Genomic DNA, 16,726 nt, shown 5'->3' on the forward strand with positions numbered 1-16,726 from the left:
TTGATGTACTCATGTAAGATATGATTTATCTGATTAGTATGCAAAACAATACTTTTCACTGTATCTCAGTACATGTCACACTAACATATCAAATTAAATCAAATCAAACTTTCCTGACATCTGCAACCAAAGATAAAAATAATCCCCAGAACCTGTTCAGGTGTACCCTGGAAATCTATAGAAGGGTAGGGAAGTGATTGCTGGGCCCTTTGCTGAGATATTTGTATCGATAGTAACAGGTGACCGGAGGTTGGCTAACGTGGTACCACTATATAAGAAAGGTGGTAAAGCCAAGCCAGAGAACTATGGACCGGTGGGCCTGATGTTGGTGGTGGGCAAGTTGTTGGAAGGAATTGTGAGGGTCAGGATGTACACGTATTTGAAAAGGTAAGGACTGATTCGGGATAGTCAACATGGCTTTGTGCATGGGAAATCATGTCTCATGAAATTTATTGAGCTTTTTGAAGAAGTAACAAAGATTGATGAGGGCAGAGTGGTAGGCGTGATCTATATGAACTTCAGTAAGGCGTTCAACAAAATTCCCCATGGGAGACTGGTAGCAAAGTTAGATCTCATGGAATACAGGGAGAACTAGCCATTTGAATACAGAACTGCCTCGAAGGTAGAAGACAGAGGGTGGTGGTGGAGGGTTGTTTTTCAGACTGGAGGCCTGGATAGGATAAATAGCCAAAGTCTTTTCCCTGGGGTGAGGGAGTCCAGAACTAGAGGGCATAGGTTTAGGGTCAGAGTGGAAAGATATAAAAGAGATCTAAGGGGCAATCTTTTCATGCAGAGGGTGGTACGTGTATGGAATGAGCTGCTGGATGAAGTGGTGGAGGCTGGTACAATTGCAACATTTAAAAGGTATCTGGATGGGTATATGAATAGGAAGGGTTTGGAGGAATGTGGGCCAAGTGCTGGCAGGTTGGACTAGATTGGGTTGGGATATCTGGTCGGCATGGATGAGTTGGACCGAAGGGTCTGTTTCTGTACTGTACATCTCTATGACTTTATGACTCTAAATGGGTGGGGTCAATCTCCCACAGAATCATGATTTAAGTTTTAGCTTTCTGCAGTTGTTGGGGTTTTGAAGTCAGATGTGGAAGCACTTACTCCTCTCTGTTACATCTAAAAGCTGAGTTTCTCCATGGATGAGTTGGACCGAAGGCTCTGTTTCTGTACTGTACATCTCTATGACTTTATGACTCTAAATGGGTGGGGTCAATTTCCCACAGAATCATGATTTAAGTTTTAGCTTTCTGCAGTTGTTGGGGTTTTGAAGTCAGATGTGGAAGCACTTACTCCTCTCTGTTACATCTAAAAGCTGAGTTTCTCTTCCTGCTGCTAGAATTTCATGTGAGACAATCTATTTTACTGAATTTATCTTTGTCAAGGGTGTGCTTATGGGATGTTACTATATTGGAACATCCTATAATTATTAGTAATTAACAAAATTTACAGGGATGTTGCTGGGAATGGAGGGTTTGAGTTAGAAAAATAGACTGGAAAGGCTGGAAATGAAGGAGATTTTTTTTTCACTGGAGTGTAGGACATTGAGAGATGAACTTATTGAAGTTTATAAAAATCATGAGGGGCATGGATAAGGTGAATGACCATCGTCTGTTCCCTAGGGTGGGGGAGTTCAAAACTCAGGGCCATATTTTTAAAATTAGAGGAGAAAGATTTCAAAAGGATACGAGGGGCAACATTTTACACAGAGAGTGGTTTGTATGGAGAATGGATTGCCAGAGAAAGTGGTGGATGCAGGTATAGTTATAACATTAAAAAGACATTTAGATAAGTTAATGAATCCACCAGCCAAGGACAGGCAGGTGGGGCTGCTTTAGTTTGGGAACATGGTTGATGTGGACCGGTTAGACTGAAGATTCTGTTTCCGTGCTATATGATGCTATGACTCTAAATTCTGAAGTTAAGTGGGAGGAAAGAATTCTGTAATATTGAAGCTAATGCTATGCACATCATGTTTGAAGTAGCTAAATTCAGAGAGATTAACAAAGAAAAAACTGGGTAGTATTTGCCCATTAGGAGAATTTATTTTTAAAGTATACTCTCAAATGATCTGGAGGAATTATTCAAACAGGTAATTTATCCCTTGTGAGTTTTGCCCATTTAATCAGTTTGATTAATGCACCAATTTAGTATGGCTAATATAGGTTATGCTTCATTTTTTTCCCCACATTACAGTAATTGTGAACAAATTGATTAATCTGTAATATCTGTAAAGCCTTCCATTTCTGAAGTGATGGCAGAAATATTGGCAGTATCAACAAGATCATCTACTTCCAAACGCACCTCAGTTTTTCTACTGTTGAAATACTTATCCATACTTTAGTTAACTCCAGTTTTGGCTCCCGGAATGTGTCCCACATTCTACTCCCTGGAAACTTAAAGTGGTCCAAAACTCTGCTGCCTAACTGGTACCAAGTTCTTTTCACTGATGTCATAGAGTCACAGAGATGTACGGCACAGAAACAGCCCCTTTGGTCCAAATCGTCCATGCTGACTAGATATCCTAAATTATTCTAGTCCCATTTGCCAGCATTTGGCCCATATCCCTCTAAACCTCTCCTATTCATATACTCATCCAGATGTGTTTTAAATGTTGTAATTGTACCAGCCTCCAACACTTCCTCTGGCAGCTCATTCCATATATGCATCACTTTCTGCATGAAAAAGTTGTCCTTTAGGTCCCTTTTAAATTTTTCCCCTCTTACCCTAAACCTGTGCTCTTTAGTTCTGCTCTCCCTCACTCCCCCCACTCTCTCTCTTCTCCCCCCTGCCTTCTTCCCCCCCCCTCTCATTTCTCCCCCCTTTNNACTCCCCCCTTTCTTCTCTTGCCCCTGCTCTCTCCCTCTCCTTCTCTCTCCCTCTCTCTCTTTTCCCTCTCTCTCTTCTGTGTTCGCTGACTAACATTTATTCCCATTTGAGCTGTGCCTCAATTTTAAAAATGTTTATCTTTGTTTTAAAATCCCACTATATAATCTCACCCCTCTCTATCCCTCTAACCTTCACCAGCCTCACAACCCTGAGGCTCCTGATTTTAACTGTTTCATCCTTGGTGGTTATGTCAGATCCTATAAACACTGAAGTTCCTTTCCAAAAGGTCTCCTCCTCACTTTTCTCCAAAACGTTTACCTTGACAAGCAAGCTTTTGATCATTTGCCCCAATACCTCCTTAGATTCTCGGTGATATATATTGTTTAATATTGGCAATGAGAAGAGTGTTGGGATGTTTTGTTACTTTAATGGTGCCATATAAACACAGGTTCTTGTTTTTCTCGTAGCATAGCACACAAAGTATCTGATAATACGTTTCAGAAAGCACAGTTCTACAAGGATTGGCTACAGAAAAGAAAACAATTTTGGACGGAGTAACCGGAATGCAAAGTACTGGGCTAATGGTAAGATTCCTGGGAGTGCAGATGAGCAGAGAGATATTGGTGTCCGTGTCACACAGATCCCTGAAAGTTGCCACCCAGATTGACAGGGTTGTTAAGAAGACATACAGTGTTTTGTCCTTTATTAATAGAGGGATTGAGTTCCGGAACCAAGAGGTTATGCTGCAGCTGTACAAAGCTCTGGTATGGCCACACTTGGAGTATTGTGTACAGTTCTGGTCACCGCATTATAAGAAGGATGCGGAAGCTTTGGTATGGGTGCAGAGGAGATTTACTAGATGTTGCCTGGTATGAAAGGAATGTCTTACGAGGAAAGGCTGAGGGCCTTGAGTCTGTTCTCGTTAGAGAGAAGAAGGTTGAGAGGTGACTTAATAGAGACATACAAGATAATCAGAGGGTTAGATAGGGTGGACAGGGAGAGCCTTTTTCCAAGTATGGGAATGGAAAACACGAGGGGACACAACTTTAAAGTGAGGGGAGATAGGTATAAGACAGATGTCAGAGGTAGTTTCTTTACTCAGACAGTAGTAAGGGTATGGAATGCTTTGCCTGCAACAGTAGTAGATTTGCCAAGTTTAAGTGCATTTAAGTCGTTATTGGACAGGCATATGGACATACATGGAATAGTGTAGGTTAGATGGGCTTCAGATTAGTATGACAGGGTGGCGCAACATCGAGGGCCGAAGGGCCTGTACTGTGCTGTAATGTTCTATGTTCTATAATCCGAGGCAAAGGCTGCTAAATGGAAGAACAGCATCAATGCTTAAGGAGTATCGGCAACTCCTTCCTCACCATAATGAAACAAAGGAAGATGTTGGAAATTTGAAACAAAAGTGTTGGCAAAACTCAGCAGGTCTGGCAGCAGGAGTGGAGAGAGAAACAGTGTCAATATTTTGAGTCCAGTGACCCTTTGTCAGAATGGAAAGCAGTTGGGACAGGTTGGCATTTATGCTGATGACAGCGCTACTGGGGGGATAAGGAGTGAATCGAGTACTTGGGAACAGTGCCCAGAGAAGAAGAGAGAGTTGGAGAGAAAAACCGCCAGGCAAAGAGATTGCTGATGATCAGCCAAGAGGGTGATAATGGTGCCAACAAGAAGCGTAAATGGTTCAAACTGGGTTAGCCGTGCTGGGAGTAACACACACAAAATAGAACTTAACGGTGTGGGGGTAGGTAACAAATATGGAAGAGGGTAAACTCAATGTTGAGTCCTGAAGGCCATAAGGCACCTCTATAAAAGACGACTTGCTGTTCTCCCAGCTTGTGTTGAACCTCATTGGAGCATTGCAACAGGCCTAAGACTGTGATATTGGCCAGGGAACGCTGTGGTGTGTTGACGTGACAGGCACCTGGAAGCTTGGGGTCATTTTACAGACAACATGTAGGTGTTCCATGAATTGGTCACCCAGTTTGCATTTGGCTCCTCAGTGTAAAGGAGACCACATTGTAAGCAGCAAATACAAGAGACTAGGTTGAATGAAGTGCAAGTAAATCGCTGCTTCACTTGGAAGGTGTGTCCAAGAATAAAATCCCAACAATGTGGAAACAGGTCCTTTGGCCCAACAAGTCCACACTGACCCTCCAAAGAGAAACCCACCCAGACCCATTCCCCGACTCCTCTGCATTTACCCCAGACTAATGCACCTAACTTACACATCCCTGAATACTATGGGCAATTTAGCATGACCAATTCACCTAACCTGCACATCTTTGGATTGTGGGAGGAAAACAGAGCACCTAGAGAAAACCCACACAGACACAGGGAGAATGTGCAAACTCCATACAGATGGTCACCCGAGGCAGGGATTGAACCTGGGTCTGTGGTGCTGTGAGACAACAATGCTAACCACTGAGCCACTATTTGTCTGTGACCTTGGATAGTGAGGAGGGAGTAAGTATACAGGCAAGTGATGCAAATGTGTCCTAATGGTGGATGAGCACTGGATTCTCTGGCATATACTAGAGATTTAACACATACACCTGCCTTCCACTACTTACATGAGATCCCTTGCATTAATCCCACCAGCGCTGGGGGGTTTAGCATTGGTGTGCACCAGCGCAATCAAGTGGGATTGTGGCCCATAGATTTTGAGAAATATCCATCATGAACAATAACCTCAAGATAACAAGGTTAAGAACAAAAATAAAAATTGCTATTCGTTGCAGATCACCCGCATCTGCATTTCTTTGTTTTATCTTAAGGTTTGTTTCATGTCCTTTGTTATTTTGAAAAGAAATATTGTTGTTAGAACTGACCTGCCCTCCAAATATTCCACAGACCCCAATGATACAGAGTATGTTAAATACTGCTGAACCAACAATGGTTCCAACACCGACATCTCCATGGGTAATAAAGACACCTGCAAAGAACATAAAAGGTTGTATTATATTGGATTTGCTTCACTGATTTTCATTATGAGAAAAGTATGAACAATCACATCTCCTTTGGGATCTCCTTTGGATTTTGTAAAGTCAACAGTAGTCTTCTCTACTGGTCAAAGAGGCAGGGACCCCAATGTTAGTTCCACGAAGGAGACTTGACTAGAACCAAATTTTTAAAATGTGGTAGGCATTTAGGTTACAGTGAGTTATGTGATCTTTACTCAGAGTTATTTGAGAATGATTCAGAAATTGTTCACTGCTGAACCTTGCTATTAAAGAAAGCTTCAAGTTTTATAACAGCATTCAATTAACACTCTACTAACTATTAGGGCTCTCTATTTAGCTTTCACAAAGATTTCCTTATCTAGTTATGCAAATGCACATGACCAAATAAATATTTTAGCAACTTCATAATATGCATATTACTAATAGTAATAGATAAAATTTTTCTTGACTCAGAATGCATTCACTTGCACAGAATTAATATCAGGCCTGCATGTCTGGGAAACCTAGGAGTGAAGAGGAGAAATGTATTCACCCAGTGGCTCCCCATCACTGGTACAATTGCAGTAGGGGCAAAAGTAGACGGTCACTCACTGGATTTAACCTGTGCTCCCCACCTTTAAATCTAGCAAAGACAGTGCATTAAATTCAGTCAAAGTTCTAACAATGTACCAGACCTTCTGAAAAGTACTGGGAAATAAAGCATTAGGAAATATTGAAAATGTTCACCATGGCTTTCTCTCATGTCAAATATACAACTGGAGTTTGAACATGTTGGGGAAATTTTCAAAAGCTGCACCCATTCTACTGCTCAACTGGAATTATGAATCTAAATTTTCACCACGCCTCTTGTGAAGCTACAATGAAGCAGCAATGGGAGGAGCTGTGAGGAAATTCCATGCCCATTATATTTGCATAAAGTTTATCCTTGCAGTTTATTTTATAGATTAAAGCAATTTACTGGACTTTTTTATAAAACTGTTATGCGCTTTCAATGAAGTAAAGAGAATCAATGAACTGTGAATCATGTGTAACATTACCAATAACAGAAGCAAACAGTTCAGGTGCTGAGCTTCCAGCTGCCATGAACGTGGCACCAGCTACATCTTCACTCAAATGTAATCTCTGTGTAAAAAAAGATAAACCATTATAGGACATTGGATATGCTTCCAGTCAAAGACTGCCACTCCTCTGATATATAGAATTGGTTGAATATAGTTTTTCAATACGTCCCCTGTCATATATTTACTTCAGTAGTAAATACTTTGGTCATTTTCCAATGAATAATGTTCATTTCCAGCTGCACTCTAGATTCTCAATCACCTGCAGTCTGAGTACTTACTTCAGTTTCTCTGGATTATTGCTTATGTCATTCATAGTGAGTGATGCATCTTCTTTGCATATTTTTAATAGGAAGTCTGATTTTTTAGTGAACAGAGTTTGACATATTTTCTAAAGATAATTAGCAAAATTGAGACTGAGGAGTCCTTGAAATTGGACTTTACAGGTAAAACCTGGTGTGTCACATAGATTTTATACATCTCCTTTGCAGCACTACTTTTAGGACTACTGATGCAGTTGATATTTTTGCTTGGAAATGGCTTGGTATTCTATAAGTTCATACCATGCTTATGAAGATTGAAAGCGTGCAACAAAACTATGAGTTCAAGCAGCATTAGACATACCTGTTCAGATCTATGAAAATAAATATTATTTAGACTCACCCCATTTAAGTAAAACATGAAAACATACTTTAACTGAGTTCCCTTTAGTCAAATGCTTAATGTGTTATATGGATTTCAGGGATCATTTTTATTTCTAGTGCTATCAATAATGTAAGTAAGTGCATTTGAACGTACCTCACATATTTTTTCTAAGGCTGGAACAAAGAAATCGTCACAAACTATTGCCAGTGCATAAAACATATAGACAGCCTGTGAAAAGAAAAGAAATGTCATCTTTTTTTCTCCAAATATTTTTTTCCTTGCTGAGATTCTCAGATTTACCACTCACTTCTCCCTGCTCCACCCCAAAAAATATTCCTTTAGCTATGGTTGGATAAAACTGGCTAACCATGTGAGTTTCACCATGCAAGACATCCACATTATCTAAATAAATGGGCAACAGGAATGGATTTCTTATGGACATTACTAAATTGATACCTTGCCCATCTTAAGACGAAGAATTATGTTATACACAAAAGTGCCAGCTGGATGATAGTTTTAAAAGTTGCCCATCCGTGTGCCAGTTACATCCAGTAAAAAGGATTAATGGGTCCATGTATAAATCGATAGTAGGTTCTATGTGGTTGCTATGTTACTGATAGAATTGATTGCCTGTTACAATTCAGAAAAACATTCTGTGAATGGTCCTGCCAAGGATGGCACAGGCAAACTCCTGGAATCCATTCTCTTTGGAAATTTGGATGTGCTCCTCAATGCTACCCTTCTCATTCATGTAATAATTTTTGTTGTCTTCCTCTGAAATTATGCATATCTCAGGGGAAAAAAAAATCCTTTATAGACCTGAAAGAAGGAGTATGTGTTAATTCACCTTGGACAGGGATTGAACTGAAGGGACCTGATTGTCTGGAAATGTTCACCATTTTTCAGCTGCAATTGAAGCAAAAATCATCATGACTGAAAACTGTGGGAGACGGGGATCATCCACTTGGAATTTTATGGCCCAGTTGCCTTTTGTTTGTTAATCACAACATTTCAGTTAATAGTGAATACATAAATATTTATTCCAATAATTACAGCTAAAGAGCATTACAAATCCTTATGCGACATTGCTAGATTGTAGGGCATTAAGGAGGAAGCTATGAACAGTTTTGCATTTATTTTTCAGACAACATTTGCAAAACAAAAATTCAAACCCACCAACTTCCAAACTCTCAATGGAACTGATTGCTGTCTCAGCTTGAGGTTCTAAGAGCAGCCTGATTTTTTTTAGAGCAACTGTCAGCATTTTATTCTTAATTACTGAAGGAAATGATCTGTGCTACTGTCTTTGATGATTGACAACCTTACCTTATTAAGGGTTACATAATAGGATACATAAAACTCAATTTATTCACATGGTTTTGCACCACATAAATTACTTTGGACCTTAGTTTACTTTATAGTCCAGGCATTTTGACAATATTGCTATGTAGAATTTATCCTGTTCTGCCAAAAAGATGCACATTTTAACTAAATACATTTCTTGACGGGAATACTGCAGCATGGTTTTCTCTGCAATCTGCTGTTAGTTGCTTTCCGAGTTTGCTGGTGGGTGCAATGTGCATTATGTTTACTCATATAGGTTAGGCAATGTGATCTCTTTGAATAATCTTAACAAAACTCTTTTTTAATGTCTTTATTTGTCACTGCTGCTAAAATTAAAATGCACTGAATTGAAAGTTGACCTGTGAAATTCTCTACAGTAGAAGGCTGTGGAACCCAAGTCACTAAATATACTCAAGAAAAAGAGAGATTTTTTTTAGATTTTAAAGGCACAAAGGTGTCTGGGGAAAAAGTGGGAAAATGGCATTCAAATAGACGGGCATCCATGAGCACATTTGAAATAACTTTTCAGAGGATGGCATCCCATCACCAATCATCCTTAACTTACAAATGTATTGCCTTTGTTAATAGCACTGCCTCTCACTGGGTCAGCTTCAGGAGTCCAATATCGCTCATACTCACCCTTTTGTCAGCCTGGGATCCCTGACTGAATCAGATTAACATCCCAAATCAGGAAGCTCATATTCTATGAGATCCACCTGGCTGACGTTGTTATAATCACTACAATATTGCATGGTGGAGCAGGCTCGAAGGGCTGAATGGTCTACTCCTATTCATGGTTTCTATGTTGTCTCTACTTGGAAGATAGCAATATTTTAGTTCAATCGCAATTGAGCAGGATTACTGTGAGGTTGTGATTTGAAGTGTCCAGATGCCTTCACATTTGGAAATAACATTGTGAGGACACAAAACTCAACAGGACAATAAACTGGGTGTGGGAATCTCACTTGGCATGATTAACCCACACTCACTTCCCCCCACCCCACCTCCCAGTTCAAAAAGCACCCAAAATTGAGAGAACACCTTCTGTACGACTTAAAACCAACTGGACAGTTGCTGACTCCGGTCAGGAAGAGTGTCAGCCCTCTGTAAGGTTTAAACCATAGGGACAGCATATGAATGTGCCATACCTCTTTAACTGTCAATTATCATGTAAATTGTCTGTTGCATTTTAGCCCGAGGCCATACCAGTAATCTTGTCTGATTTCAGCAGCTAAATCAGACTCAAAGCTGCTTAGTACTTGAATTAGAGAGGACCCTAGAATTGGCTTTTGAAGAGTGCTTGTGGTGTAGTGGTAGTGTTTCTACCTCTGAGCCAGGAGGCCTGGGTTCAAGCCTCATCCCCTCCAAAGGTGTATTGTACTGTCTCTGAACAGATTGTTTAAAAATACATCCAAGCAGGAAGAACACTTAATACTGGCATAAAAGTGTAGTCAGTGTCCTCCAAGGGCCAGGACAGGAGGTGAGAGGGATTCACTACCCAGACCGACATGCAAAGGCAGTTAGAATGGATAGTAATGATGGTCAGTACCAGCACTGAAGTCCAAAGAATCTGGATGTTGCAAGAAACTCAATGATCTTACCCAAGTGATCAAGATCAATGAAAGTAAAAGTAAATGTCCTATCCTTAGAAATGAGCCACTCGCCTTACATGCTGCTCAATCTACCTACCTCACAACTCCCTTCACAACAATCTCTTACCAACCATGAGCCATCCCTCACAATCACCGTTTCATCTCACCCTCTCTCACACACACAGCACAGCCGACAGCCATTATAACTTGTTCAGCCATGACAGCCACATAATGCAAACAGATTATGCCATGCTTACAGAAATTTGTGGTGCAGTGGTGGTGTCCTTACCTGTGAGGTAGAAGGTTCAAGTCCTACCTGCTCTGGTCATGCATCAAAGCATATTTTTGCAGATTGGTTAAAAATAACTGCACTACAATTTCATCAGAGCAAGCTGTAGGCTAAAAGTCTCTCTACATTGTACAGACATTGTGGTTTAGTCCAAATTTCTGAAAAAAAATCTTTTAGATCACTAACGTCACTTTTTCTGGCTCCGATGTGAGTCAGTTTAGGGAACAATTACAGTAAGACTTCTATTATCTTACCAGTCACGGGCTGATTTTCACTTCTGGGCTAATGCTTATTCTTGGATTATTATTATGAAAAATCTACTCCTCGCATGACATGTGTTTTGTTTTTTTATATCACTTCGTGGGATTTGGGCATCACTGGCTACACTAAGATTTGAGAAGGTGGTAATGAGCTGCTTTCTGAAAATATAACAGTTCATCTGGTACAGGTGTATCGAAAATGCTATCTAAATTGGAGGCGGGTCTGAGGCTTTTGACCCAGAAACAGAGAAAGAATGGCAATATAGCATGCCTCAGGGCCACAAGTGGTGCTGCTGCCATGCATCTTTGCTGTTCCTTTTCGGTTGCACAGATTACATATTTGGAAAGTTCTGTCTAAGCAGCCCAAGTGAATCTTGTATAAGGCATATGGTGCTGCCATTGAGTGTCAGTGGGTGAGGCAGCAGTGCTAACCACTGTGCCACCGTGCCGCCACAGATTACATATTTGGAAAGTTCTGTCTAAGCAGCCCAAGTGAATCTTGTATAAGGCATATGGTGCTGCCATTGAGTGTCAGTGGTGAAGGGACAGAATATTTTAATGAGGCAAATGATCAACTGGACTGCTTTGATTTGATTTATTATTGTCACACGTACTGAGATACAGTGAAAAGTATTATTTTGTGTGCTAAGCAGATAAATCATACCTTATATAAGTACACCATGGTAATAGAGCAGAATGTAGAATGTGGTGTTACAGCTTTAGAGAACGTGCAGTCAAAGATCAACTGTAATATATGAGAGGACCATCTGTCAGTCTGATAACAACAGGTAAGAAGTAAGAATTTGTTGTTATGTACTTTCAAACCTTTGTATGTTCTGGCCAATGGAAAGGGATGGAAAAGCGTATAGCCAGTATGAAACGAGTGTTTGATTATCTTGGCTGCTTTCCAGAAGCAGTCGGAAGTGTAGATGGAGTCAATGGAAGGTGGGCTGGTTTTTGTGATGGACTCGGCTGCATTCACAACTCTGTAACTTTTTGCGGTCTTGGGCAGAGCCATACCAAGCTGTGATGCGTCTGGATAGGATGCTTCCTATGGTGCATCTCTAAAAATTGGTAAGAGACATTGTGGACATGCCGAATTCCTTTAGCCTTCTGTTGAAGTAGATGTGTTGGCGTGCTTTCCTAACTGTAGTGACTGTTGTTGAAGCTGACTGAGCCAGGCAAGTGGACATTGATGATACACCTGCCCTACGCTTTATAGATAGCGAACAGGCTTGGCAAGTCAGGAGATTATTTATTTGCTACAGAATTTTAAGCCTCGGACCTGCTCTTGTCACCACAGTATTTATATAGTCAGTCTAGTTCAGTTTTCAGTCAACGTTGATAGTGAGGGAACTCAGCCATGGCACTGTCATTCAACATTCAGGGGAGATGATTTGATGCTCTCTTGTGGGAGGTGGTCATCATTTGGAATTTGTATCATGTAACATGCCACTTAGCCAAAGTTTAAACTTTGTCCAGGTCTACTGAAGTGTTGGAAGATGGTTGATTCTAGATCATTACTCTGAGGGACTCCTGCAGTGATGTCATGGGATTGAGATGACTGATCTTCAGCAACCGCAACTATCTTCCTTTGTGTTGAGTATGACTCTAACCAGTGGAGAACCTCCCTTCTGATTCCCATTCAATTTTGCGAGGGCTTCTTGATGTCATACTTAGTCAAATGCTGCCTTGATGTCATGGGCAATGCCTCTCGCCTTACCTCTGGTGCATGCAGTTTTCAATCAGAAACATTTTGCTTGGTATGTGCTTGCTGCTACTGAATACATAAGAGATATTCAAATGATATAAGATCATTTCTAGCTAAGTAAGGAAGATGAATTTTTGTGTCTCAGCCTCAGGATATTCAAAAGCACCACATGCAGCCAACCAAGTATGCTTCTTAAAGTGTATTGTCTGTTTGTAATGTAGGAAACACTGCTGTCAATTTGCACAGCAAGGTCCCGCACACTGCTATCTGTGTTCATAAATAGATAATCTAATTTAGTGATGCTGTTTGAGTGCTAAACATTTACCAATATACTGGGAGAGTTTGCCTTTTCTACTTTGAAGATGTGGTCATACACTTCCAGTAGTGCAGCACACCCCCAGGTACTGCACTGCAGTTACCTCCTAGATTTTCTGAAACTTCTAGGGTGGTAGTTTGAACTTCCAACCTTCTGTCTTAGAGACAAGTGTGCTATTCACTGTGCTGAAGAAGAAATCTCTCACCCCTATCACTATATGCTTCAATCATATCCAAATCCCAGAGATGGAATAGTCTCCATCACCTCGTCTCAGAAGAGCAACTTATATTTTGCTCAAAAAACTATCACTAATGATGGGCAATTCTAAATTAAACCAATTTGTTGGCTGACTGATCGAGAAACTGCTAATGGACTGTTTTCATCAGTAGGTTTATTGCAGCTTTTTTGACAAGCCCCATCAATTCACTCTTGTGGTAAAGTATGTTAGAGAAATCACAGGTATAATAGAATGAGGTTTTGTCCTGTGCTTAGGGGATAAGTTGACAGAAAGCAGAATGAAAAGAATGATCGAATGTAAGTGGCAACTTGACACAGCTCTCAAAGATATCGTCAAACTAAAGGCTTGTGGAACGGAATAAATTATTTTTACTGGTTCCAATGGGAATCAAAACAAGGTGACTGAAGTGATATCTGCAGCCAGGGAAGTGAATCAGCACTGACTGAATGGGAATTCAAGGTCTGGAAGGGCAGCATCAAAACTGAATTTATAAATTCAAGCCTTAACAACCAAGCTTCAGGGCAATCACAGTCCTGAAATAGATATCCTTGAAAGTATCTCTGGAGGGAAGTTTAAGGAGAACAGCTATGTATCCTATAGAGAAGGCCATCTCCAAAGCATAAGCCCAAAAGGGTTCGGCAGAGTGGATTTTCTTGCTCTCTAGGAGCTACAGGCATTGTGCCAAAGGGTACAGGCAGGACTTGAGGAACTGACATTTTTTTCAAAGTGAATTCAAATCTCATGATGACAATTCAAGAATTTGAAAGCAGTTTAAAAATAAATCTGGAGATACAAATGACTGACAGTAAAAGTGGAAAGATTTTGTTAAACTTGAAAGGGTTCAGAAAAGATTTACAAGGAAGTTGCCAGGGTTGGAGGGTTTGAGCTGCAGGGAGAGGCTGAATAAGCTGGGGCTGTTTTCCAGGGAGCATCGGAGGCTGAGGGGTGACCTACAGAGGTATATAAAATCATGAGGAACATGGATAGAGTGAACAGCCAAAGTGTTTTCCCCAGGGTAGAGGAGTCCAAAACTAGAGGGCATAAGTTTAAGGTGAGAGGGAAAAGATTTAAAATGGAGTTAAGGGGCAACATTTCCGCACACAAGGTGGTGTGTGTATGGAATGAGCTACTAGAGGAAATAGTGGAGGCTGATACAATTACACATTTAAAAGGCATCTGGATGGGTATACAAATTGGGGTTTTAGAAGGATTTGGGCCAAATGCTGGCAAATAGGACTAGATTAATTTAATATATCTGGTCAGCATAGACAAGGTGGATCAAAGGGTCTGTTACTTTGCAGTACACCTCTATGACTATGTTGATGATGATAGAAAATCGGACGTTGTGACTCTAAGTGACCATGAAACTATGCTAATGCAAAGTTGAAGATAACTTGTTGGTAGTCCAAGAGACATTCATGTGAAATTGATAGAGGAGGCTTTAATCTTGGCCAGCACATAGCTTATTAATAAACACTACTATTGATATCTTCCCCTTTCAAACTCCATCTACAGATGTTGTTTTGTACATACAAACTCACATAACTCGCAATCACTACCCATGAACATGCACATAAGACAAGTTGAATTCATAATCACTACATTATTCTTTGTGAAATATCACTCGATATGCGGAATTACTGGCTCTCATGACTGGCAAGCTTGGAGGTGGGAAGGAGATTCAATTGGCTGGGATAGTGGGTCCTTCTCACCTTAATCTTTGTTTAGAATAGAACAGTCAGACTGGCAAAAGAAGCCATGAGGAAGAATTCAGAAAGTCTACCTTTGGGCAGTTTCCTAGAACAAGACATTGTAGATCCAACCAGGGATCAAACTATTTCACAAAATAATAATGGGGCATGAGGAAATGGCACAGGGATTCAATAAATACTTTGCATCAATCTTCACAGTTGAAGACACTCATCATATTCTGAAATTACTAAATAATCAAGGGGCAAAACAAAGAGGGGAAATAAACACAATAACTGTTAAGAAGTACAAGGGGAAACTAATGAGACTAAAGCCCAATAAGCTGCCTGGAGCTGAGAGTTAGTGGATGCCCTGGTAGTAAACTTGGAAAAATCCTACAAAATTGGAAAACTGCTATTTTAACACCTTTATTTGAAAAGGGAAGAAGTTGAAAAAGACATAACTATAAGCCAGTTAGTCAATTATCTGTTGTTGGTAAAATATGACAATCTATTATAAAGGGTGTACTAGCAGAACATTAATAAATGCATGATATGATCAAGCAGAATCATCATGGCTTCATGAAGTGGAAATAACGCCTGACAAATTTACTAGAATTCTTTGAGGAGATTAAGAGGCAGCAGTGAATGTAATATATTTGGATTTTCAGAAGGTGTTTGATAAGGTACAGGATAAGTCAGTGGACAAAATCTTGGCAAACAGAATATAACATGGGAAAATGTGAGGTAACACAGTTGGCAGAAAAAGGTAGAGGAGTTGAATATTATTAAAAATGAGGAAAGATTGCAGAGAGCTAGAGAATACAGGGATTTAATTAATTTATCCATGAATCACAAAAACTCAGCATCCAAATTCAGCAGATAGTAGGGAAGGCAAATGTAATACTGGCCTTCTTTTTAAAGGGAATGGAATATAAAACTATACAAGACACCAGTCAGACCATGGCTGGACCACTGTGAATAATTTTGGGCCCCTTATCTAAAGAACGAAATATAGACACTGGAAGAAGCCCTGAACAGGTTCATTAGGTTGATACCAGGTATGGTCAGACTATTTTATGAGGAGAGATTGAGTGTATTAGACTTGTACTCATTGAAAGTTAGAAGAATGAGGCATTATTGAAGCATAATAATTCTTTAGGGGAATTGGCAAAGTTGATGTAAAAAGGTTGTATCGCCTTGGGGGAGGGTCTAGGACCAAAGGGCATAATCTCAGAATAAGGGGACACACAAACTGAGATGAGGAATTTTTTCTCTCAGAGGGTAGTGATTCTGTGACTTTCTTTCTGGCAGAGGTCTGTTGCAATTAGGTCATTACATATATTCAAGCTGAGATAGAGGGATTTTTAATCAGTAAATAAATCATGGGTTGTGGGAAAAGTAAAGAAAGTGGAGTTGATTATCAGAGTAGCTATAATCTCACTGAACGGCAGAACAGACTCGATGGGTTGAATGGCCTACACCTGTGCAGTGTGCACAGTGGCTAAAACTGCATGGGCAGCTTCTTATCTCCAAAGGTGGTGGTGGAGTGAGGTGGCAGGGTTGAAGAAATGGAGCGGGGGTGGTGATGGGAGGAGTTAATAGACAATAGACAATAGGTGCAGGAGTAGGCCATTCAGCCCTTCGAGCCTGCACCGCCATTCAATATAATCATGGCTGATCATTCCTAATCAGTATCCTGTTCCTGCCTTATCTCCATTACCCTTGATTCCACTATCTTTGAGAGCAAATTTGCTAATCTTCTTAAAGGAATCCAG

General features: G+C 40.3%; 1 protein-coding gene across 1 annotated transcript in view; it reads right to left on the bottom strand.

The window, feature by feature from the left end:
- Positions 1-16,726, bottom strand: part of LOC122553444 (sodium/potassium/calcium exchanger 4-like) — a 291,292-nt gene that overhangs the window by 79,044 nt on the left and 195,522 nt on the right. The window contains exons 5-7 of the mRNA XM_043697208.1: positions 7,664-7,738; positions 6,845-6,929; positions 5,676-5,779 (exon numbers count right to left, since the gene is read on the bottom strand). Coding sequence (XP_043553143.1) covers positions 5,676-5,779; positions 6,845-6,929; positions 7,664-7,738 — 264 coding nt within the window. The remainder of the gene's footprint in view (positions 1-5,675; positions 5,780-6,844; positions 6,930-7,663; positions 7,739-16,726) is intronic.

This window comes from Chiloscyllium plagiosum, chromosome 10, assembly GCF_004010195.1.
Source record: "Chiloscyllium plagiosum isolate BGI_BamShark_2017 chromosome 10, ASM401019v2, whole genome shotgun sequence".
Taxonomy (NCBI): domain Eukaryota; kingdom Metazoa; phylum Chordata; class Chondrichthyes; order Orectolobiformes; family Hemiscylliidae; genus Chiloscyllium; species Chiloscyllium plagiosum.